General features: G+C 38.2%; 1 protein-coding gene across 2 annotated transcripts in view; it reads right to left on the reverse strand.

The window, feature by feature from the left end:
* Window positions 1-26,688, reverse strand: part of eys (eyes shut homolog) — a 722,499-nt gene that overhangs the window by 33,424 nt on the left and 662,387 nt on the right. For both annotated transcript variants that reach the window (XM_061910381.1, XM_061910382.1), the window contains exons 43-44: window positions 15,291-15,463; window positions 3,059-3,241 (exon numbers count right to left, since the gene is read on the reverse strand). In XM_061910381.1, the coding sequence (XP_061766365.1) occupies window positions 3,059-3,241; window positions 15,291-15,463 (356 nt within the window). The remainder of the gene's footprint in view (window positions 1-3,058; window positions 3,242-15,290; window positions 15,464-26,688) is intronic.

Consider the following 26,688-nt stretch of genomic DNA (forward strand, 5'->3'; position numbering starts at 1 on the left):
CAGGGAATTTTGAGCACCATCTGTAAAGTGTACATTAAGCTGAATGGCGGTTTAGAAGCAGGAGTACTTGATGTCAAAGACATCAAGGATCTGGACAAATATTAAAGTTGACACTGCTTCGACAACTATGACAATAATGGAGCCTGACGGAAAAAAACTAACGTCTACATTTAACATCAACACTATTACGTTCCAAGGGAGCACTGAAAGGGAAGGCCTGGGTTCAGGAGCACATCCATCTACACTCGTAGATGTTATTGAAACAACACTAAAGATTGCTGAAGAAGAAAATATCGAACTGAAAAACTTCTGCAACAAAGACCTTTTAAAGCCAGGATTTGGAGAATGAGATAGATTCAGATAAAAACATTTTTCTTTCACATCAATAATGATTGTTTTTATTATACGGATAAACAATATGACAGCAACATTCAATATGACTGCAAAGACAACATATTTAATGTTCAAACTGGGAAACAATTTTGTTCGCAAATAATCAAAGACTTAGAATATAATGGCATTTTTACCACTGTGTTACATGGCCTTTCCTTTTAACGTTAACGTTGCTTGGATGGCAACCTATATTGCTCTAAAACCTGTATATACCATTCAGCATTAATGGTGCCTTTGCAGATGTGTAAGTTACCCACGAATACACCCCCATATTATCACAGATACTGGCTTTTGAACCAATAACGATCCGGCTGGTCCTTTTCCTCTTTGTTCCAGAGGACACGACGTCCACAGTTTCCAAAAACTATTTGAACGTGGACTCGTCAGACCACAGAAAACTTTTACACTTTGCATCAGTCCATCTTAGATGAGCTCGGGCCAAGCGAAGCTGGCGGCGTTTCTGGGTGTTGTTGATAAATGGCCAAATTTTGAAAAAAGCCAAAATGTATTAATCAGTTGTATACATAGAACAACTAAGTTAATTATTAAAACCCTTTTGAGGACTAGATAAAGGAACATTTCACTGACCTATTAAACCCCGACAAGCAAAAGTCCATCAATGTCTTTCAAGATACAATGTATAGCATGGGTTTATACTGTGCCGCACTACTTGATAATATTTTTATTAATGATTTTGATCATAATACGACACGTAGTCTGATCATAACCAACATCGATGATCCTCTGCCAGTTTTCACATTATATGACGGACGAACATGGACCACAAAAAAAAACATTACAAAAACTATGCACGGACAAGAGTACGATTGCTTTCATACATGAGCTATCCATCCATCCATCCATTTCCTGACAAGCAAAATTGGGACAATGTGTACGAGAAATACTATTAAAACACCCAGTGGATTCATTTAGAACAGAAATTTCTTTAGTTTAAAAATGCAGCTCAATTTTAGCCTTAGCAAACTCATCTCGTTTGAACTTGTTCGCGGGCCTGAGCTGGCCCGCATGTTTGACATCCCTGGTCTAGAACGTCCGCTATCTTATTTTATGACAACATTCTTCTTTGATTGCAATAAGGAAACATATGTTTAACGTATCATAAGATTTTCTGTTCAAATAAAGCCAATTATGAAATGTTTTTTTGGTAAACTTTATTTTGAATAGTATCAAAATACATTTTGGTACTGGTACCAAATAATTGGCATCGGGTTAACCCTAACATTTTTAAATGAATGGATGAAAATAGGTCATATAAGAAAGGAAGGCAAAATACGCTAATGCTTCAGTCTGTACAATAACACAATGACTGTTTTTGAACATATATGTACTACACCAGGGGTGTCAAACCTACGGCCAAACAGGTTTTATCCGGCCAGCGGGATGAGTTTGCTAAGCATAAAAATGAGCCAACATTTTTTAATGAAAGAAACTGCTGTTCTGAATGTGTCCACTAGATGTCGCAATAGCAATTATTTCTATCTTTCTAGATGATGCTACATATGTAAAAAAAAATAAACGCCACCAGTCGAGGAAAATGATCAAACTACATAAAAAACATCCTGTAATTTGATTTGATATATATATATATTTTATCTTGATAGATTGAAAATGAACACCAATGATTTGACTGATGAACATTATCACATAATTTATTCAGAAAACTAACATAATGACAAATAAAGATAGAATATTATTAACCGCAACATGTAAGTGTAAAAAACCCAAACACATTATGATTTGTGCATTATCAGAATTTGCTTGTTTTATTTTCAAACAAAGAAAACAATCTGAATTTGTCTTTATTTTTAAGTTATCATGCCGTGATTTTACCTCTATTTTACATTTTTTTTCCACTTGGGAATAGATTTTTCTCCACGTGCCCTGCGATCTAAAATTATTTTGACTCCCCTGTATTAGACAATGTGTTGGTTATGGAGATGTTCTCCCTTTTTAGACCAGTTGATCTGCCGTTTCTTTTCTTTTTTTCTATGTCCCACAGTTCGAGATGCCACCTCAGTAGAAGTTTTTAAGTCTCGCCTTAAAACTCATTTGTATACTCTAGCCTTTAAATAGACTCCCTTTTTAGACCAGTTGATCTGCCGTTTCTTTTCTTTTTCTTCTATGTCCCACTCTCCCTTGTGGAGGGGGTCCGGTCCGATCCGGTGGCCATGTACTGCTTGCCTGTGTTTCAGCTGGGGACATCTCTGCGCTGCTGATCCGCCTCCGCTTGGGATGGTTTCCTGCTGGCTCCGCTGTGAATGGGACTCGCTGCTGTGTTGGATCCGCTTTGGACTGGACTCTCGCGACTGTGTTGGATCTTTTATGGATTGAACTTTCACAGTGTCATGTTGGACCCGCTCGACATCCATTGCTTTCCTCCTCTCCAAGGTTCTCATAGTCATCATTGTCACCGACGTCCCACTGGGTGTGAGTTTTCCTTGCCCTTATGTGGGCCTACCGAGGATATCGTAGTGGTTTGTGCAGCCCTTTGAGACACCAGTGATTTAGGGCTATATAAGTAAACATTGATTGATTGATTGATGTGTACTCGACTAAACATCTTGACATCTCCGACATGGCAACAAACAAAAGAACCGATGAAATCAATAGAATTGTAATCCCTGAACGTGTGCAGGAAGCTCACCTTGTCCTTTCCGTCCAGAGAACAGGATCAGGTTGTCTTTCACGGCAGACGACCTATTGACCAGCGTGAACTTGAGCTGGAACTCGTAGTAGAAACTGAGACTGGGGATATTGGAATAGGCCACAAAAGACGTGTAGCCAAACTCGTCAGTTCCGCTGAATCTGGCTCGGGTGATGTTGACGGCTGCATGAAGCAAGGGAGAGACAACCAGATGGATTTATTCAGAGAGACATAGGTTCTCACCAAAAGATGGCACTATTGCCACACAGCAAGTGAAGAGAGAGACTTTCAGGATGCTATTAGATGATGACCTGTTTTCAAACACTCTCACCTCCTCAGTCCCATTCTATTTCTATTAGTAGCTCTTTAGGAAGATTTTTGGCAAGCACGCTTACGCTGCTTCATCCTCAGAGCGCACAATGGCAAAGTAATGCCCAATTCGAGTTTATTTACGGTGTTTGCAGTAATACTCTCTTGCTGTGCTGAATCTCAGAAATTGATTTTGATTTTTGTGTTCTTTGCACAAATCACCTTTCATATTCCTCCCAAAAAAGACTGAAATATTTCCTTGTGTAACTCAAAGCACCTTTAAATGCTCCTGTTATCCTCACTGATATGAAAGAGAATTTGCTTATTAGAGGGACCCTAACACTTTTACAAAGTATTGTAAGTATTTGTGCATTCCATCTTAGAAGAGCTCGGGCCCAGCGAAGCCGGCGGCGTTCCTTGGTGTCGTTGATAAATGGCTTTCGCTTTGCATAGCAAAGTTTTAACTTGCACTTACAGATGTAGCGACCAACTGTAGTTACTGACAGTGGTTTTATGAAGTGTTCCTGAGCCTATGTGGTGATATCCTTTACACACTGATGTCAGTTTTTGATGCAGTACCGCCTGTGGGATCAAAGGTCCATATTATCATCGCTTACGTGCAGTGATTTCTCCAGATTTTCTGAACCTTTTGATGATTTTACGCACCGTAGATGGTAAAATCCCTAAATTCCTTGCAATAGCTTGTTGAGAAATGTTGTTCTAAAACTGTTCGACAATTTGCTTACAAATTGGTGACCCAATCATTGCTCAAATGAGTGTTTTTTTTTCTTTTTTTCTTTTCTTGTTGTTGTTCTTTGTTTTATGTGAAGATTGCCGAAATAAAATACATTGATTGATAAGTGGACCTCCATTTAACACGCAAAGACGTAAACCTGTGGGTCTCAAACTTTTTTTTTTTAACCAAGTACCACCTCAGAAAACACTTGGCTCTCCAAGTACCACCATAATGGCTTACATTAAAATACACTAGTGTATTAGGCCTAAGTATTCAATAAAAACAAGGCAGAGGTTTTATTCAACAAATATATCAAACATTACACACAGTTTGAACGGTAACAATGTGTTTTAATATAGAAAAATAAAACATTGTACTTAAATAATAAATCAAATATTTGGTATACCACAAGATGGAGCCCACGTACCACTAGTGGCACAATCGTGTATAAAGAGAGTAGTGTTGTCCCAATTGTAATATTTGGGTACTGGTACTAAACTTATTCCGATACTTTAATACTTTTCTAAATAAAGGGTACCGCAAAACATTCCATTATTGGCTTTATTTTAACCAAGAATCTTACAGTAGATTAAACATGTGTTTCTTATTGCAAGTTTGTCCTTAAATAAAATTGTGAACGTACAAACCCCGTTTCCATATGAGTTGGAAAATTGTGTTGGATGTAAATATAAACTGAATACAATGATTTGCAAATCCTTTTCAACCCATATTCAATTGAATGCACTACAAAAACAAGATATTTGATGTTCAAACTCAAACTTTATTTATTTTTTGCAAATAATAATTAACTTAGAATTTCATGGCTGCAACACGTGCTAAAGTAGTTGGGAAAGGACATGTTCACCACTGTGTTACATCACCTTTTCTTTTAACAACACTCAATAAACGTTTGAGAACTGAGGGAAACTAATTGTTGAAGCTTTGAAAGTGGAATTCTTTCCCATTCTTGTTTTATGTAGAGCTTCAGTCGTTTAACAGTCCGGGGTCTCCGCTGTCGTATTTTACGCTTCATAATGCGCCACACATTTTCTTTGGGAGACAGGTCTTGACTGCAGGCGGGCCAGGAAAGTACCCGCACTCTTTTACTTTGAAACCACGCTGTTATAACACGTGGCTTGGCATTGTTTTGCTGAAATAAACAGGGACGTCCATGATAACTTTGCTTGGATGGCAGCATATGTTGCTCCAAAACCTGTATGTACCTTTCAGCATTAATGGTGCCTTCACAGATGTGTAAGTTACCCATGCCTTGGGCACTAATGCACCCCCATACCATCACAGATGCTGGCTTTTGAACTTTGTGCCTATAACAATCCGGATGGTTATTTTCCCCTTTGTTCCGGAGGACACCACATCCACAGTTTCCAAATATAATTTGAAATGTGGACTCGTCAGACAACAGAACACTTTACCACTTTGCATCAGTCCATCTTAGAAGAGCTCGGGCCCAGCGAAGCCGGCGGCGTTCCTTGGTGTCGTTGATAAATGGCTTTCGCTTTGCATAGTAGAGTTTTAACTTGCACTTACAGATGTAGCGACCAACTGTAGTTACTGACAGTGGTTTTATGAAGTGTTCCTGAGCCTATGTGGTGATATCCTTTACACACTGATGTCAGTTTTTGATGCAGTACCGCCTGAGGGATCAAAGGTCCGTAATATCATGGCTCACGTGCAGTGATTTCTCCAGATTCTCTGAACCTTTTGATGATTTTACGCACCGTAGATGGTAAAATCCCTAAATTCCTTGCAATAGCTCGTTGAGAAATGTTGTTCTAAAACTGTTCGACAATTTGCTTACAAATTGGTGACCCTCGCCCCATCCTTGTTTGTGAGTGACTCAGCATTTCATGGAAGCTGCTTTTATACCCAATCATGGCACCCACCTGTTCCTAATTAGCCTGCACACCTGTGGGATGTTCCAAATAAGTGTTTGATGAGCATTCCTCAACTTTATCAGTATTTATTGCCACCTTTCCCAACTTCTTTGTCACGTGTGCTTGGCATAAAATTTTAAAGTTAATGATTATTTGCCCCAAAAAAATATATATTTATCAGTTTTAACTTCAAATATGTTGTCTTTGTAGCATATGCAACTGAATATAAGTTGAAAATGATTTGCAAATCATTGTATTCCGTTTATATTTACATCTAACACAATTTCCCAACTCATATGGAAATGGGGTTTGTAGGAACGATAGGAGAAATACAAGAAAAAGGAAAATGTCTCCATGCATCTGACCGGTTACCTCAGCTATTATTTGTGTTGTGTTGACCTTCCCAACTGCATGTCTAATCTTTGAGAAATGGCTTTGGAAAACAAATGGAGTTCTTACCTCAATGCAAAACATTGACCGTGGAAGGTTTAAAATATGATCGGTATAGTCCATAAGAGAGAGAACTGATCTCCACTGACCTCCGATTAATTGGGTTGCTTACCATTTAAAAATCAATTGGCTTCTTGCCAGGGCCAACCTGTCACATGAACTCTATGCGGTTGTTTAGGACCACAACCACTCTGGGCCCACATGATCACAGAAGTTAAGATAAAATCAATTTTGTTGTCAAAGTTCAATGACAAAGTTGTGTGAATCAAATTAGGAATGTGTAAATGTGTAACACAGCCTGCAGGTACACCTTTGCACAATGCGAAACGGTTCTTTCCTTCTTATGGCAGCATGAGACACTTCACTGTTTACTCAAGAAAGACGTCTAACATTTTTAAAGCTCAGCTTTATGCATTCAACGACAACATTTAGGAACCAACTTGAGGTGAAATAGGAAAGGTCAAAATACAAACCCCGTTTCCATATGAGTTGGGAAATTGTGTTAGATGTAAATATAAACGGAATACAATGATTTGCAAATCCTTTTCAACCCATATTCAGTTGAATATGCTACAAAGACAACATATTTGATGTTCAAACTGATAAACATTTTTTTGTTTGCAAATAATCATTAACTTTAGAATTTGATGCCAGCAAGACGTGACAAAGAAGTTGGGAAAAGTGGCAATAAATACTAATAAAGTTGAAGAATGCTCATCACACACTTATTTGGAACATCCCACATTTGTGCAGGCTAATTGGGAACAGGTGGGTGCCATGATTGGGTATAAAAGCAGCTTCCATGAAATGCTAAGTCATTCACAAACAAGGATGGGGTGAGGGGCACCACTTTGTAAGCAAATTCTCGAACAGTTTTAGAACAACATTTCTCAACGAGCTATTTCAAGGAATTTAGGGATTTTACCATCTACGGTCCGTAAAATTATCAAAAAGTTCAGAGAATCTGGAGAAATCACTGCACGTAAGCAATGATATCACGGACCTTTGATCCCTCAGGCGGTACTGCATCAAAAACTGACATCAGTGTGTAAAGGATATCACCAAATGGTCTCCGGAACACTTCATAAAACCACTGTCAGTATCTACAGTAGGTCGCTACATCTGTAAGTGCAAGTTAAAGCTCTACTATGCAAAGCGAAAGCCATTTATCAACAACATCCAGAAACGCCGCCGGCTTCTCTGGGCCTGAGATCATCTAAGATGGACTGATGAATAGTGGAAAAGTATTTTGTGGTCTGACGAGTCCAAATTTAAAATTTTTTGGGGAAATATTCGACATCCTGTCATCCGGACCAAAGGGCAAGCAAACTATCCAGGCTGTTATCGACACAAAGTTCAAAAGCCATCATCTGTGATGGTATGGGGGTGCATTAGTGCCCAAGACATGGGTAACTTACACATCTGTGAAGGCACCATTAATGCTGAAAGGTACATACAGGTTTTGGAACAACATATGCTGCCATCTAAGCGCCGTCTTTTTCATAGACGCCCCTGCTTATTTCAGCAAGACAAGGCCAAGCCACATTCAGCACGTGTTACAACAGCGTGGCTTCGTAAAAAAAAGACCCCCTAGCCTGCAGTCCAGACCTGTCTCCTATCGAAAATGTGTGGCGCATTATGAAGCGTAAAATATGACAGCGTAGACCCCGGACTGTTGAACGACTGAAGCTCTACATAAAACAAGAATGGGAAAGAATTCCACTTTTAAAGCTTCAACAATTAGTTTCCTCAGTTCCCAAACGTTGTTAAAAGAAAAGGTGATGTAACACAGTGGTGAACATGCCCTTTCCCAACTACTTTGGCACGTTTTTCAGCCATGAAATTCAAAGTTAATTATTATTTGCAAAAAAATAAATAAAGTTTATGAGTTTGAACATCAAATATCTTGTCTTTGTCGTGCATTCAACTGAATACGGGTTGAAAATGATTTGCAAATCATTGTATTCCGTTTATATTTACATCTAACACAATTTCCCAACTCATATGGAAACGGGGTTTGTAAACATTTGGTGTGAGGATAGTGTTCTCTCGCATGTCGTGAGACCCTTGGGAGTGATCAGCTGTGATAGTGAGGATCTTGTCTGATGCTGGCAGGATTAACATTCAAATGTCAGCCATACACTTGGCTCAGCACTGGATGGTGGAATCGCTGTGTTTTTCTAATATGGCGTGTGGGGGCTGAAACATGGCTGATATGCCAAGCACCCTGCTGCTCTTTAGTTGAGTCAAGCAAAAACCTTCACTTCCCAGAATAAGAACTAACTTTCCTTATTGAATCACAAAACAAACAGTTCTTGAGCAAATGAATAGTAAAGCATCCCACTTTCCACTTTTTCTTTTTAGCCCAAAACTGTTAAAAAACAAACAAAAAAACTTCAAGTCAACAAGATCCGATTAACTTAAAAGTCTTTTGAAATATTTAACAAACTGATTATCCAACTTCATGGCTGGAGGAGGAGCACATTTCTGCATCCTCAGCACAATTTTGTTCCATTAATCCCTTTACTTAACAACCGGCACTCACTCTACCAACTGCTCAAGGCTCTCATTCACCAACTGTTTGCAGACGGGGTCCTTAATATAGCTGCTGAACCTACACTGCACTTTAAATGAAAGTGGACTAAAAATGTGTCGCATTGGCAGCTCGTTCTCATGACAATGACATTTGTAAAATGTTCTAAATAAAAGTGGACCGTTGTATTAGTCACAACTGTCTGTGAAAACCAAGAAACAGAACGGTTTAGGGAGGACAGCATTAGTTGTCATCAGATGGCCATGTCTCCCTAATTGTGGTATGGACATTTACTGAGGTACCGTATTTTCTGGACTATAGAGCACACCCACTAATTTAAAATACCATTTTTTCCCATATATTAGCCGCACCAGAATATAAGTCACAGATATATACAAACCCTGTTTCCATATGAGTTGGGAAATTGTGTTAGATGTAAATATAAACGGAGTACAATGATTTGCAAATAATTTTCAACCCATATTCAGTTGAATGCACTACAAAGACAACATATTTGATGTTCAAACTGATAAACATTTTTTTGTTTGCAAATAATCATTAACTTTAGAATTTGATGCCAGCAACAGGTGACAAAGAAGTTGGGAAAGGTGGCAATAAATACTGATGAAGTTGACGAATGCTCATCAAACACTTGTATGGAACATCCCACAGGTGTGCAGGCTAATTGGGAACAGGTGGGTGCCATGATTGGGTATAAAAGCAGCTTCCATGAAATGCTAAGTCATTCACAAACAAGGATGGGGTGAGGGTCACCACTTTGTAAGCAAATTGTCGAACAGTTTTAGAACAACATTTCTCAACGAATAATTGCAAGGAATTTAGGGATTTTACCATCTACGGTCTGTAAAATCATCAAAAAGTTCAGAAAATCTGGAGAAATCACTGCACGTAAGCGATGATATTACAGACCTTTGATCCCTCAGCCAGCACTGCATCAAAAACCGACATCAGTGTGTAAAGGATATCACCACATGGGCTCAGGAACACTTCATATAACCACTGTCAGTAACTACAGTTGGTCACTACATCTGTAAGTGCAAGTTAAAATTCGACTATGCAAAGCCAAACCTATTAATCAACAATATCCTGAAACGCTGCCGGCTTGGCTGGGCCTGAGCTCAGCTAAGATGGACTGATGCAATGTGGAAAGGTGTTCTGTGGTCTGACGAGTCCACATTTCAAATTATATTTGGAAACAGAGGACGTGGTGTCCTCTCGACGAAGAGGAAAATAACCATTCGGTTTGTTATAGGCGCAAAGTTCAAAAGCCAGTATCTGTGATGGTATGAGCGTGTATCAGTGCCCAAAGCATGGGTAACTTACACATCTGTGAAGGCACCATTAATGCTGAAAGGTCCATACAGGTTTTGGAGCAACATATGTTGTCATCCAAGCAATGTTATCATGGACGCCCCTGCTTATTTCAGCAAGACAATCCCAAGCCATGTGTTACAACAGCGTGGCTTCGTTGTAAAAGAGTGCGGATACTTTCTTGGCCCGCCTGCAGTCCAGATCTGTCTCAAATCGAAAATGTGTCGCATTATGAAGCGTCAAATACGACAGCGGAGACCCCGGACTGTTGAACGCTTGAAGCTCTAAATAAAACAAGAATGGGAAAGAATTCCCCTTTCAAAGCTTCAACAATTAGTTTTCTCAGTTCCCAAACATCTATTGAGTGTTGTTAAAGAAAAGGTGATGTAACACAGTGGTGAACATGTCCTTTCCCAACTACTTTGGCACGTGTTGTATCAATGAAATTCCAAGTTTATTATTAAAAAAATAAATAAAATAAAGTTTATGAGTTTGAACATTAAACATCTTGTCTTTGTAGCATATTCAAATGAATATGGGTTGAAAAAGATTTGCAAATCATTGCATTCTGTTTATATTTACATCTAACACAATTTCCCAACTCATAGGGAAACAGGGTTTGTATATTGTAAAATGAGTTCAACACTGAAAGATTTTGAAAATTATTATTTACAAATTTTAATTATTTCCAAAGGAGGCTTGTACCACGGCAGTGAAATGACTGATCAAACAAAACAGAAGTCGTCATCATTGACCCCCTAGCTGCGGAAGCTAGCTCTCCAATCAGCTAAAGAGACTCAATAACTCCACGGTGACGTTTTGGTGAAATTTACTGAAACTGAAATAAAACAAAAGTACATTAAAGTCATTGTAAATTAATAAAAAAAAATAAAAACATGTTAGCATATTCGCTAATGCTCATGAAACTAGCTTGGTTACATTATGAAAGCACGTACAAATATGCATTAAAAGATTCCTACAGACATCACACGTGGTACGGTTTAGTAAGTGTGAATTGTTTTTAGAAACAATATGTACCAGAAGACGGAACTGCACTTATACATCCGGTTCAAGGCACTAAACAGAAGGAAATACCGTAGAGGTTTAACACACAGCACCTGCAGTGAGCAAACTCTTCGAAAAGATGGCGCCATACCACAAACAATAACACACTACTTGTATTCTATGAAAACTACTTTGTTGAATACAAAACATTATGGCGGTTAGCCAAGCGAAATCCATTAATTAAGCACACCGTTTGATAAGCGGCAGCGTGCAAAATGTAGGAATCTGAGCTCACCTCATAGTCTTCTCTACATCTGTCTCTGGTTCAGGTGGTTATTTGCTACCTAACTAGTTGTTACATGGTTGAACTGTTGTGCAATATTCTTGCTCATAAAACAAAATTCTAACCCCCTAAAAGGTCAAATGACTAAAAAGCTATTGACGACTGATATTTTGAAAATTGTTAAAGGGGAACATTATCACCAGACCTATGTAAGCGTCAATAAATACCTTGATGTTGCAGAAAAAAGACCACTTTTTTTTCTTAACGATTTCCGAACTCCAAAACATCTCCGGGTTGGGGAGGAGACCCTGCCCCAAGTGGAGGAGTTCAAGTACCTAGGAGTCTTGTTCACGAGTGAGGGAAGAGTGGATCGTGAGATCGACTGGCGGATCGGTGCGGCGTCTTCAGTAATGCAGACGTTGTACCGATCCGTTGTGGTGAAGAAGGAGCTGAGCCGGAAGGCAAAGCTCTCAATTTACCGGTCGATCTACGTTCCCATCCTCATCTATGGTCATGAGCTTTGGGTCATGACCGAAAGGATAAGATCACGGGTACAATCGGCCGAAATGAGTTTCCTCCGCCGTGTGGCGGGGCTCTCCCTTAGAGATAGGGTGAGAAGCTCTGCCATCCGGGAGGAACTCAAAGTAAAGCCGCTGCTCCTCCACACCGAGAGGAGCCAGATGAGGTGGTTAGGGCATCTGGTCAGGATGCCACCCGAACGCCTCCTTATGGAGGAGTTCAGGCCAAGTCCAACCTGTAGGAGGCCACAGGGAAGACCCAGGACACGTTGGGAAGACTATGTCTCCCGGCTGGCCTGGGAACGCCTCAGGATCCCCCGGGAAGAGCTAGACGAAGTGGCTGGGGAGAAGGAAGTCTGGGTTTCACTGCTTAGCCTGTTGCCCCTGCGACCCGACCTCGGATAAGCGGAAGAAGATGGATGGATGGACGAACTCTAAAAGGGTGAATTTGGCGATTTAAACGCCTTTCAATTGGTAGCCTGTCGAGCGATGACCTTTCACCCGTGACGTCACAACATGAAGCAATCCGCCATTTTCTCAATGTTATTACACGCACCAAGTCAAATCAGTTCTGTTATTTTCTGTTTTTTCGAATGTTTTCCCGTACCTTGGAGACATCATGCCTTGTGGATATCCTGCGACACTCAAAGCAGATGCATTTCCAACAATAAAGTCAACGAAATCTGCAATATTAGAAAATAGACCACCACTGAATCTGCCCAAGTGCGAGCTATTCAGGGACGACGGAGCACGGCAAGCCATGACGACAGTCTCTTCCCGCAGACGAGCGAGATAAACCCCCTGGATATGATTTATGTCACTTCTTTTTCGGTCTCATTTTGTCCATCAAACTTAGAAGGTTGTGCATGAATGCACAAAGGTGAGTTTTGTTGATGTTATTGATTTATGTGGAGTGTGCTAATCAGACATATTTGGTCATGGCATGACTGCAAGCTAATCGATGCTATTCAGGCTAGCTGTATGTACATATTGCATAATTATGCCTCATTTGTAGCTATATTTGCTTCCAGCATTCCCCTCCACCCACATTTAATGCCAAACAAACACATACCAATCGTTGGTTAGAAGGCGATCACCAAATTCGTCCTCGCTTCCTTCCGTGCCGCTGTCTGTCGTGATGTGGCTCAATAGCTTCAGTTTCTTCTTCAATTTCGTGTTCGCTACCTGCCTTCATACTCCAACCATCCGTTTCAATACATGCGTAATCTGTTGAATCGCTTAAGGCGCTGAAATACGAGTCTGAATCCGAGCTAATATCGCTTTACCTTTCTGTGCTATCCGCCATGTTTGTTTCTGTGTGATCACGCTGTGACGTCACAGGATAATGGACGGGTGGGTATAACGACGGTTAAAATCAGGCACTTTGAAGCCTTTTTTCGTGATATTGCATGATGGGTAAAATTTTGAGAAAAACATCGAAAAACAAAATAAGCCACTGGGAACTGATTTTTATTGGTTTTAACCCTTCAGAAATTGTGATAATGTTCCCCTTTAACAAATAAAAGTAAAAATAAAAATTTAGAACAACCAGTATCCATCCATTTCCAACCGCTTGTCCCTTTCGGGGTCGTGGAGTACGTTGGAGCCTATCTCAAAACCAGCATGTGAACCAAAAATAGTAATGATGCACAAACATTGGTTTGTGCAGCCCTTTGAGACACTAGTGATTTAGGGCTATATAAGTAAACATTGGTTGATTGATTATAGGAGTGGCTTTGGGTTTTTGGGTCACATGACTAAAAAGCTATTGACGATTGAAATTTGCAAAAAACTATGAAAATAAAATAATAAACAAATCTAGAAAAAACAACGCGTGAGCCGAGTATATTAATGACGAGCAAACAATTTGAAAGTAGTTTTTGGTGTCTAGGTCACCTGACTAAAAAGCTATTGACGATTGAAATTTGCAAAAAACTATGAATATAAAATAATAAACAAATCTAGAAAAACAATGCGTGAGCCAAGTATATTAATGATGAGCAAAAAATTTGAAAGTAGTTTTTGGTGTCTAGGTCACCTGACTAAAAACCTATTGACGATTGAAATTTGCTAAAATAAATCTAAAAAAACAAAAATCTAAGAAAAACCAATGCATGAGCCAACTATAGTAATGACGAACAAACAGTATGAAAGTGGTTTGGGATTTCGAGGTCGCATGAATTACAATTTAGTGACGGTTAAAATGTCCTCTGTGAGCCATTGACAAGTAATTTATTGACGGTCCCTAACCATACGAGTCTGCAGGGCTGACATCTATTGCATGAACTTCCAATTCTTGGGACAAACCGTCGGCTTGCCTGGATGTTGAATGTCTGTAAAATATCCAACTTGATACACTAACTACACCTGGGTCCCCAAAGAAAGTTTAAGATGAGAACATGGACAAGCAATTGTGCATAAGTCTCTTTCTGTCAGGGTTATTTGGTGACGAACCCCAAGATGCAGAGAAGGAGGGAGGCCTTTTCCAGGAAAACATAGTTTAATTTAAAATACTAGAACTAAAACAAAGGGTACAAACAAAAAGCACGCACGTGGGCAGATATAACAAACTAAGGGCTATGAACAAACAAATCGGAAGCAGGGAACAAAAAACAGTAAGCTACAAACATCCACCAAATATAGCTTACCGCTACGCTGCAATCACACGACCAGTAGGAATGACAAGTAGAAAATGACATTGACACGACAATAATCCAGCAACTGACACAAGACAAAGCAGGTACAAATAGGAGCAGGCTGATTGGCAACAGGTGTGGCCAGGTGCCAATCAGCCGCAGCTGAGGAGGAACACAGCACTCAGGGAACAAGACAGGAAGTTGACAAAATAGGAGCACTAAACAGGAACTAAGGACAGGAAATACTAAACACACTGAGGAGAAACACAGCACTCAGGGAACAAGACAAGAAGCTGACAAATTAAGAGCACTTGACAGGAACTAAAAGACAGGAAACACTAAACACAGGAAACAGACAAATGCAGAGGAAAAAACTAAAACAGACAAACTGTCAGGGGCAAGCCTGACACTTTCCATGGTGACAATATGAACTGGCCAGCACGCTTATTACAGCCATTTTTGCAGGTCTGTCTGGATGGATGGGAAACATTCAGAAAAAGTCACTTTCGCCAGTAAACACACCATTTTGACTTACCTTCGTCACACAGTAGGCCTTGTCTTCCATAAGGACAGAGACACACTGCCTCCTGTGGCGACTTTGGGATGCATGTGGCGCCATGGCTGCAGGGGTTACTCTGGCAGGCCGTGAACTGGCACAGGGGGCCGGTGTAAAGTGAGGGGCACTCGCAGAACCAGTGATCTGCCTCACTGTAGGGTCCAGACACACAAAAGGACACATCATTAGGCCAAGATGGTTCAATTTGACATATGTTTGTACTATGAAATACCGTATTTTACAGACCATAGGGCGCACTGGATTATAAGGCGCACTGCTGACGAATAGTCTATTTTAGATCTTTTATTATAGGGTGCATTAAAGGAGTCGTATCATTATAATTTTTTCCGAAATTGAAAACAATTCCTTGTGGTCTACATAACACGTAACGGTGGTTCTTTGTTGAAAATTCAATCAATCAATCAATGTTTACTTATATAGCCCTAAATCACTAGTGTCTCAAAGGGCTGCACAAACCACTACGACATCCTCGGTAGGCCCACATAAGGGCAAGGAAAACTCACACCCAGTGGGACATCGGTGACAATAATGACCCAGTGGGACGTCGGTGACAATGATGACTATGAGAACCTTAGAGAGGAGGAAAGCAATGGATGTCGAGCGGGTCTAACATGATACTCGGATCATGGAATATTCTGGTTTTGGTTCTGTTTTTGTATCTCGTCTTGTTATGTGACTTCCTTAGTTCCTGGTGGCACTTCCTGTTTTGTTTCGTTGCCTAGTTACGCATTTAGTGTCACCTGCTTCTTGTTTTTCATTGCACACCTGCCTCCTAATTTCTGCCTGTGTTTAAGCCTGTTTTTGTTTGCCATTCAGTCTCGCAGTGTAAAAATGTGCTTTCCATGCAACAGGTGACGTCGCTATCCCGCATTGTGGTAACTACCTTTCTGTATTCGATTAGCTTCCAGGCTATTTGTGTGTTTATTTTCCTAGCTCACATGCTAGCGTCCTTAGTTCTATCTAGCTCACATGCTAGTTCTGTTGTTTTTTGTCTCTCGTGCCTTTTGTGCAAGGTTTCTGTTCCTAGTCTGTTTTGTAGTTTAATAAATCATCATTCTTACCTTCACGCTGTGTTCCATTCCGCTTGCATCCACGAGAAAGCGCAACCACACAACGATGCCAGCAAAGCGTCACAAAAATGTTGCATAGTTTATGTCTTACAGATTATCTTCAAGCCGCTTTCTGACAGTAGCTTCCGGAAGCCCCGTTTCGTGGGCGGTCTTTTTTACGTGGCTCACCTTCGACATCGTCTTCTCTTTGTTGTAGCGGTGAAGCGTGCAGACGGGATTGGAAGAAGTGTCAAAAGATGTAGCTAACTGTTCTAATGACATTCAGACTTTACTTAAATCAACTACGGAGCAGCATCTCCTCATCCCGAAACAACAAGGCCGGAAATGTGTCCCGTGAAAAACCATCCGACCCGAACTCTAGTAACTGAAGTTTCTTGGGTGAATAATGTTAACTCACTACACCGGTATATTTTAGCACTTTCATGGCGAGTTTACTGACAGATATAAGTATGAACTTTACACTATTTTATATTAGAAATGGCAACAGCGGAGGATGAATGTCATTTAACAAGAAGATAGAGAAAAAGAAGAAGCTTATCGACTAAGTTGTTGGCACGGACTACAAAGGCAGATGACCACAATTTTTCAGGATTTATGCAGATCCCAAATACAGATCAGCAGGTAACAGAAGGTAAGAAAAGTTTCTTTTGCATACTATTGTGAAACAAAACGTCAGATAGTATGTCTTACCTTATACACACACCATAATAAAACTTGTATGTTTAATGCGCCGACAATCCCATCATGTGGTGCGGCTTCAGAGATTACCAAAGTCGTACTACAACATTTTGATGGATTTTTGAGCACCTTGTGTAATGTTTTATATTTTCAATGGAACATTTAAAATGTTGGTGTTGTTTACTTGCGTCATATTGTCCTCGTAGCGCATTCTACATTAATCTCTTATGTTTGACCGCCATCTACTGGTCACAATTATCATGACACCATGTACCAAATAAAATTGCTCCGAGGTTGGTAAGCAAAACGAGAATTAGTCCGTACATTAGGCACACCGGGTTATATGGCGCACTGTCGAGTTTTGAGGAAAAACAATTATTTTAAGTGCGCCTTATAGTCCGGAAAATACGGTATTACATGAGGTTGGAATTTACAATTAATCTAATTTAGGAATTCTGAAAAAAGGTAATTATTTAATGAAGCTGAAGTTAAAAGGCCAAAAGTAGAGCGCGCCTCACCTGTAGAGTTCTGGCAAAAAATGCACATTATTAATACGACTACAAGACGACCAACAATATAAGTCTTGGGCAAGACTCGTTTTTGGTTCAAAAATCATCTTTTCAAAAACAGTAAAAACTGTTTTTTTTATATTATATACAGAAGAAACTGAAACTGAATATCAGAGGTGTTTATTGTTACAATTAGATGTACAAGGTGAAACTAATATATGACATATGCTCACAATATTTTTTTTTAACTTTGATTTCTATTTATTGTTTTAATTGGTTTTACCCTTTAAAATCGTTTTCAATCATATTCATTTATTTTTTATTTTTAATAAATATTTTTTTATTCAGTCATTGGTGGGGCTAAGGATATTTGAATATCGTTTTTAATATTGTTGTGCAGCACTTTGGAAACATTTATGTTGTTTAAATGTGTTATATAAATAAAGTGCATTGGATTGGACAATATGCAACTCAGGATATTTTTAAGCCGTCTTTTTGACATACCGGTAGTTTTAATGATTGTGGCTTGCAGCTTATGAAAACCTGAAATGGAAGATCTCAGAACATTCCACACAATATTCACGCGGATCACAAATAAAGGATTAACATAATTCACTTTGCATGAAATGAGTTTATACCACACATTAGTTTTATATTTAAATTTGAATTGCTGATATGAATAAACGTTTGCACGATATTTTACTTTTTACAGTTTCACCTGTATGTCTTAGCTCAGTGGTTGTCAAACTTTTTTCACCAAGTACTGCCTTGGAAAACACTTTGCTCTCCAAGTACCAACATTAAAATACAGTAGTGTGTTATTAGTTAAAAACAAGTCAGAAGTTTAGATTAACAAGCATATTTAATGTTTATGGCCACTGTAAAATTACACACAATTTAGAAATCACTGTCCTAGTTTCTTAACAACTCTTTGCTTTATAAATAATCATTATAGTCAAATAATTGATGTGTGTGAGTGACAGTAAGAAATGCTCTGACTCGCTTGGGCAGAAAGGTTTTTAGCAACACCTGCTGGTACACTATATTACCAAAAGTATTTGGCCACCTGCCTTTACTCACATATTATTAACTTGAAGTGCCGTCCCATGGAATTGTTTAACATGTTTTGGTATTCTGGCGCATTCAAAGTTTCTTTCACTGGAACTAAGGGGCCAAACCCAACTCCTGAAAACCAACCCCACACCATAATTCCTCCTCCACCAAATTTCACACTCGGCACAATGCAGCCCGAAATATAGCGTTCTCCTGGCAACCTCCAAACCCAGACTCGTCCATCAGATTGCCAGCTGGAAAAGCGTGACTCATAAGTCCAAAGAACGAGATTCCTCTACAGAATCTCCTCTCTGGTCAACAAACGCACCTTGAGGATTCTAGCGGGAACTCTCATTCAACCCTTCTTCGATTACGCTTGCACCTCCTGGTACCCCAGCACCTCCAAAACCCTCAAATCTAGACTCCAAACATCCCAGAATAAGCTAATCCGGTTACTTTTAGACCTCCACCCCAGATCACACCTCAATCCAACCCACTTCTCCAAAGTGGGCTGGCTCAGGGTGGAGGACAGAGTAAAACAACTTGCACTGAGCCTGGTCTATAAAATCCGCTGCACCGCCTTGATACCGAAGTACATGTCAAATTACTTCCTTAACGTAAATGACCGCCATAACCACAACACCAGGGGGAGCTCCACAAACCCAGTTAAACCCAGATTTCGATCTAACAAAGGTCTTAACTCATTCTCTTTCTACGCCACATCAATGTGGAATGCACTCCCAACAGGTATAAAAGTAAGTGCATCTCTATATTCCTTCAAAACCTCTAAAACAACACCTCCAGGCAACTTCAACACTTTACTAATACCCTCCTCCATTCACATCCCATCTCCCCGGATTATAAACAACTCAAATGTACTTCTAACGTATATACTTGTTCTTATGCTATCTGAACTCACTATGTTCTCTGCTGCCTGTACATATCCTACTAAATAAGACCTACACTGTTTCAATGTCCACATTTCTCTGTTGATGCAATTGTTGATGACTGAAGTTCTGATATCAACCAAAGCTCCTCATCCCACCCCCCGGATTGTAAACAATGTAAATAATTCAATGTACATACTATGATGATTAACTTGTGTGATGACTGTATTATGTTGATAGTATATATTTGTACCATGAATTGATTAACGTGGACCCCGACTTAAACAAGTTGAAAACTTATTCGGGTGTTACCATTTAGTGGTCAATTTTACGGAATATGTACTGTACTGTGCAATCTACTAATAAAAGTATCAATCAATCAATCAATCTAGAGTCCAGTGGCGACGTGCTTTACATCACTGCATCCGACGGTTTGCATTGGACTTGGTGATGTATGGCTGAGATGCAGCTGCTTGGCCATGGAAACCCATTCCATGAAGCTCTCTGCGTACTGTACGTGGGTTAATTGGAAGGTCACATGACGTTTGGAGCTCTGTAGCAACTGACTATGCAGAAAGTCTTTGCACTATACACTTCAGCATCCGCTGACCCCTCTCTGTCAGTTTACGTGGCCTACCACTCGGTGGCTGACTTGCTGTTTTTCCCAAACTGTTCACTTTTCATATAATTTTTTTGGAATATTTAGGAGCTAGGAAATTTCATGACTATATTTTTTGGCATTCTTTGACAGTTCCACGCTGGAAATCACTGAGAGCGGCCCATTCTTTCACAAATGTTTGTAGAAACAGACTCCATGTCTAAGTGCTTGATTTTTTTATACCAAGCCAAGTAATTAGGGCACCTGATTCTCATCATTTGGATGGGTGGCAAAATACTTTTGGCAATATAGTGTATGTATAAATCTGTTGAACTGGGGTGTCCAAACTTTGAAACACTGAAAAACCCAATATCTCCTTTGGTTGTGAACAAGCCATAGTTGCCAACCCTCCCGGATTTTCCGGGTGACTCCCAAAATTTAGCGCCTCTCCCGAAAACTTCCCGGAAGAAATTTTCTCCCGAAATTCAGCCCGAGCTGAAAGCCACGCCCCCTCCAGCTCAAACATGCACAGTTCGAAGCTTGAAAAGGAGGATTGCAGGCGGATCTGACGGCATTTAAAGTCATTTTTAAAAACGACTGCTAATCCTCCTCATTTTCGACCGGACGACCGCGGGGAATTAAAGTAGGAACACTCCGGAGGCAGAAGTTCATTAAGAGGAGCGGACTCACCGGCTTTAAGCCATGTTTCCGTCACACAGAGGAAGTCGGCGGGAAGTGAAGAAATCCTTCAGGATAAACGTATTATTCGTAAAAGATCTTGCGTTCACAAGACCGAACCTGGCGGGAGCCAGCACATCCAAGGGCACAGCTAATCAAGGTGGGGCCCGACACACAGCCCGCAGGTGGCGGGGGAGAGGACGACAGAGACGAAAATAGACGCAAACAACACAAAAACGAACAGAGCTGACAGCGAGAGACGCCAGGCCAAAGCACATACTGGCACCATCTTCTGGAAACTCGGAAGTGACGTTATTCAAATAGTGAAAGGTAAGTGTTTTTTTTTTTTTTAGTAACCGGCATGCAAAGTACAGTTAGTAGAACAACTGTGTTTTGATTACCGTGTATTTGATAGGTGCCGTCTGAAATTCAACTATTTCTTTTATTTATATATATATATATATATATATATATATATATATATATATATATATATATATATATATAATAAATATATATGGCTAGAATTCAATGAAAGTCAGGTATTTCATACATATAAATACACACACACATATATATATATATATATATATATATATATATATATATGAAATATATATATAATTCTCGAGTTGGTGAATTGGCTGTAAATATAGTCCTCCCCTCTTAACCACGCCTCCGCCCCACCCCCGACCACACCCCCCATCCCCCACCTCCTGAAATCGGAGGTCTCCAGGTTGGCAAGTATGGAACACGCAAGCCACTTCTTCCATTCTTCTGCAGATAAGGACATTAAAAATTACCTAATGAATTGAGGCAGAGACCAATAGAAAGCCAACTTTAGCATTCTAAAACTGTGTGAGAAAATACTTGAGATCAACCCGATTACATCTCTGAATCAACCGCTTTGGTACAATCCTAATATAATAATTAATTAAAAATTGGTCAAAGGGACCACATGGAAAGACAGAGGTATCACTAAACCTCATCATATTATTCATATAAACTCCTTTAAACCATTTAATTAATTAGTTGATTAATATGATATACCCAGAAATAATTTTTAAAATGTTATCTCTTTAAAACGCGCTGTAAATAAATGCATACCCTCTGAAAGTATGTATTTTGATAGTCATGATCAGGAAGATACACATTTTAATCAAGATAGAATTAATTAAAAGATTTTATGGAATAATAAATGAACATCATACGAGAAATGCAAATGATGCATGTGTTCGGAAATTTGGAAAAATGCCACTGAGCCCCTCAGAAGCATTAAAAATAAGCTGAGTCAATTTAAGATCTTGAATAGATTGTATTTTACACATTCACAGCTGTTTAAAATTGGTGCGGTAGATAGCAAGTTATGTATGAAGCGTCGGGCAGCGGAGGGAACGCTTTTAATTTATTGTTGGAATGTCAGAGAATAAAAGAGTTATGGTTGAAAACAACATCCCAACACGGCAAACTTGCCTTCTTGGTGATCTGCTTTAATTTAGTAACGTGTCATCAAAGAGTAAAAATGCATTTTTTTCAATATGCATCATAACACAAATGGTAATATTAAATAAATGGATAGATGTTGATTGTCCAACTCATACTGACTGGTATACACAAGCTATGGAGATGATATCAGTAGAAAAAACTGCCTTTAGTTTAGACCAGGGGTCACCAACCTTTTTGAAACCAAGAGCTACTTCTTGGGTACTGATTAATAAGAGGGGCCACCAGTTTGATACACACTTAAATAAATTGCCAGAAATAGCCAATTTGCTCAATTTACTTTTAACTCTATATTATTATTAATAAGTAATGATATTTATCTTTGTGGAAAAACTGATCATCTTAATAATTTCCCACAATAAATATTTATAGAAAAAGATAAATTCCAACATGCAACATTTTATTTTTATATTTTCTCTAAGTGCACATTTTTCAAATTGAACATTTTCAAATGATCACTTCTAAGACAGTCTTGTGAAATCACAATATCCCATTTTAACTAGCTAGCCACATCGTGAATTACTTTCCTTTTACGGAAGGTTTTTTTGTAGAGAATAAATGATGAAAAAAACACTTTATTGAATGGTTTAAAAGAGGAGAAAACACAAAAAAAAAAGAAAATTAAATTTTGAAACATAGTTTATTTTCAATTTCGACTCTTTAAAATTCAAAATTCAACCGGAAAAAAGAAGAGAAAAACTAGCTAATTCGAATCTTTTTGAAAAAAAAAAAAAAAAAAAAGAATTTATGGAACATCATTAGTAATTTTTCCTGATTAAGATTAATTTGAGAATTTTGATGACATGTGTTGAATAGGTTAAAATCCAATCTGCATTTTGTTAGAATATATAACAAATTGGACCAAGCTATATTTCTAACAGAGACAAATCATTATTTCTTCTAGATTTTCCAGAACAAACATTTTAAAAGGAATTCAAAAGACTTTGAAATAAGATTTAAATTAGATTTTACAGATTTTCTAGATTTGCCAGATATTTTTTTTTAAATTTTAATCATAATAAGTTTGAAGAAATATTTCACAAATATTCTTCGTCGAAAAAACAGAAGCTAAAATTAAAAATTAATTTTAAATGTATTTATTATTCTTTACAATAAAAAAAAACAATTTACTTGAACATTGATTTAAACTGTCAGGAAAGAAGAGGAAGGAATTTAAAAGGTAAAAAGATATATGCGTTTAAAAATCCTAAAATCCTTTTTAAAGTTGTATTTTTTCTCTAAAACTGTCTTTCTGAAAGTTATAAGAAGCAAAGTAAAAAAATAAATGAATTTATTTAAACAAGTGAAGACCAAGTCTTTAAAATATTTTCTTGGATTTTCAAATTCTATTTGAGTTTTGTCTCTCTTAGAATTAAAAATGTCGAGCAAAGTCAGACCAGCTTGCTAGTAAATAAATGAAATTTAAAAAATAGAGGCAGCTCACTGGTAAGTGCTGCTATTTGAGCTATTTTTAGAACAGGCCAGGGGGCCACTCATCTGGTCCTTACGGGCTACCTGGTGACCCCTGGTTTAGATAATAATGAGTCATGTATTGGAACACGGGATCCATTCTTTAAATTTGTTTTAACTAATAAATGAACCTAAAATATGACTCATTTTATCTTTGTGGAAAATATTGGACACAATGTATTATCAATCTTATGATATGTGATGTAAGTGTAAGCCGCTGTGACACTATTGTTCATTTTTTTAAATGCTTTTTTTTTATATGTATAATTGGCTGTGATAATCATGTAAATGAGGGATTTTAATCACTGTTATGTTGGAATTCTTATTAGTACTGATACTGTTGTTGATAATATTCATTTTTGTTTGACTACTTTTGGATTGTTTTGTGTCATGTTTGTGTGTCCTCTCAATTATTTTGCTATTCTAAATGATGCTGGGCCGGGTTTGGTTTTGGAATCGGAATTGTATTGTTATTGTATTATTGTGTATTACATTGTTGGACTGATTAATTAAAAAACAACAAAAGCAATACATCCCTAACAAAAAATTAAAATAAAAACATTTAAGAAATACCCTGCATGCCAGTTTGGTGTTATTCGTGTTGACATTTGAACTTTTCGTCATTTCATGAGTTCTGCTCTTTTATGTGCTTTGTGCTTTGCATTATAATTTAGCTGCCGGATGCACTTTATACACCTCTTTTCCAGAATGGAAGAAAACACATTTTTCTGTCTTTTTTTATTGTTAAAAAAAATAATCAAATTTTAAATCAAATTTTAATTGATGAATATTGGGAATTTTTGGTTAAACATGCAGCACTCTGCCATGTCTTCAAGGGGCTTATGAAATATGAAAAATAAGTACTGGTAGTACTGTTCACACTAATTGATAGAAAATTAATAAATTACAATATTATGCCCATTTTACTCAGCACCAACATGTCAATCAATCAATCAATGTTTATTTATATAGCCCCAAATCACAAATGTCTCAAAGGACTGCACAAATCATTACGACTACAACATCCTCGGAAGAACCCACAAAAGGGCAAGGAAACCTCACACCCAGTGGGCAGGGAGAATTCACATCCAGTGGGACGCCAGTGACAATGCTGACTATGAGAAACCTTGGAGAGGACCTCAGATGTGGGCAACCCCCCCCCTCTAGGGGACCGAAAGCAATGGATGTCGAGCGGGTCTAACACAATACTGTGAAAGTTCAATCCATAGTGGCTCCAACACAGCCGCGAGAGTTCAGTTCAAAGCGGATCCAAGACAGCAGCGAGAGTCCCGTCCACAGGAAACCATCTCAAGCGGCTTAATTTGACTCAACACGGGGAACCTTACCTGGCCCGGACACGGAAAGGATTGACAGATTGATGGCTCTTTCTCGATTCTAAATTATTAGGACCTAAATTATTCAATCTCTATATAAATGACATTTGTAAAGTTACAACAGATTTAAAGTTAGTATTATTTGCGGATGATACAACAGCCTTTTGTTCAGGAGAGAACACACAGTGGATAATCCAAGTAATAACAGTAGAAATGAACAAATTAAAAAAATGGTTTGACAAAAACAGACTATCATTGAATATCAGTAAAACTAAAATAATGCTATTTGGTAACAGTAGAAAAGAAAGTCAAACACAAATACAAATAGACAGAATAGAAATTGAAAGAGTAAATGAAACCAAATTTCTAGGTATAATGATTGATGATAAATTGAACTGGAAATCTCATGTAAAAAATATACAACATAAAGTTGCAAGAAATACATCAATAATGAATAAAGCCAAATATGTTCTAGACCAAAAATCACTTTATATTCTCTACTGCTCACTAGTGTTACCATATCTGAGTTACTGTGTAGAAATATGGGGAAATAATTACAAAAGTACACTTCATTCACTAACAGTATTACAAAAAACATCAGTTAGAATAATACATAATGTTGGATATAGAGAACATACAAACCCTTTATTTATTGAGTCAAAGATACTGAAATTTCACGACATAGTGGAATTGCAAACAGCTAAGATTATACATAAAGCAAACTATAACCTGCTTCCCAAGAATATACAACAATTCTTCTCAACAAAAGAAGAGAAATATAATCTTAGAGAAAAATGTAATTTAAAACATTTGTATGCACGTGCAACACTTAAAACCTTCAGTGTATCAGTATGTGGAATTAAATTATGGAATGGATTAAGCAAAGCAATCAAACAATGTACTAATACAATCCACTTCAAGAAACTCTTCAAACTGGAAGTGTTAACAAAGTACAAAAATGAAGAACCATGATAAACATTCTGATTTTACTCACTCATTCATTCTCAAAATAATCTGACTTATCTCATCGTATGGATTAAAATTTAAGCAATTATTTATTTATTTATTTATTTGTATTGTGATTACTTATTACTTATAGAGTATACATTGTGAATACATTGAGAACAGGAAGTGAACAAAAGTTTTAGCAACTGTTATGTAAAGAAAAGGGGTAGGATTAAAGAAGCTCTGCTTCTTCCTCCTCCTTTTCGAACATGTTGAAAAGAGAAACTGGAAATTGTGATGTATCATGTTGTATGCTTGCATGTTCGAAATAAAGTCAAACTCAAACTCAAACTCAAGCGGAGGCGGATCAGCAGCGTAGAGATGTCCCCAACCGATACAGGCGAGCGGTCCATCCTGGGTCCGGACGAGCGGGAATGTAATGAGTTATAGTAATAATAATACAAATAACGAAAATAATATACATGTTTTGTCTAACCTTACTAACTAATATACAGTCACAAAATAACAACCAAAATTTACTACCGAGATGAGGCTTCCTCGCTTGGTAAGAAGAAAAAAAAAATAGTACAGTAAGTGGTGAAGTGAAGTGGATTATGTTTATATAGCGCTT

The sequence above is a fragment of the Nerophis ophidion genome, linkage group LG09 (assembly GCF_033978795.1).
Source record: "Nerophis ophidion isolate RoL-2023_Sa linkage group LG09, RoL_Noph_v1.0, whole genome shotgun sequence".
Taxonomy (NCBI): domain Eukaryota; kingdom Metazoa; phylum Chordata; class Actinopteri; order Syngnathiformes; family Syngnathidae; genus Nerophis; species Nerophis ophidion.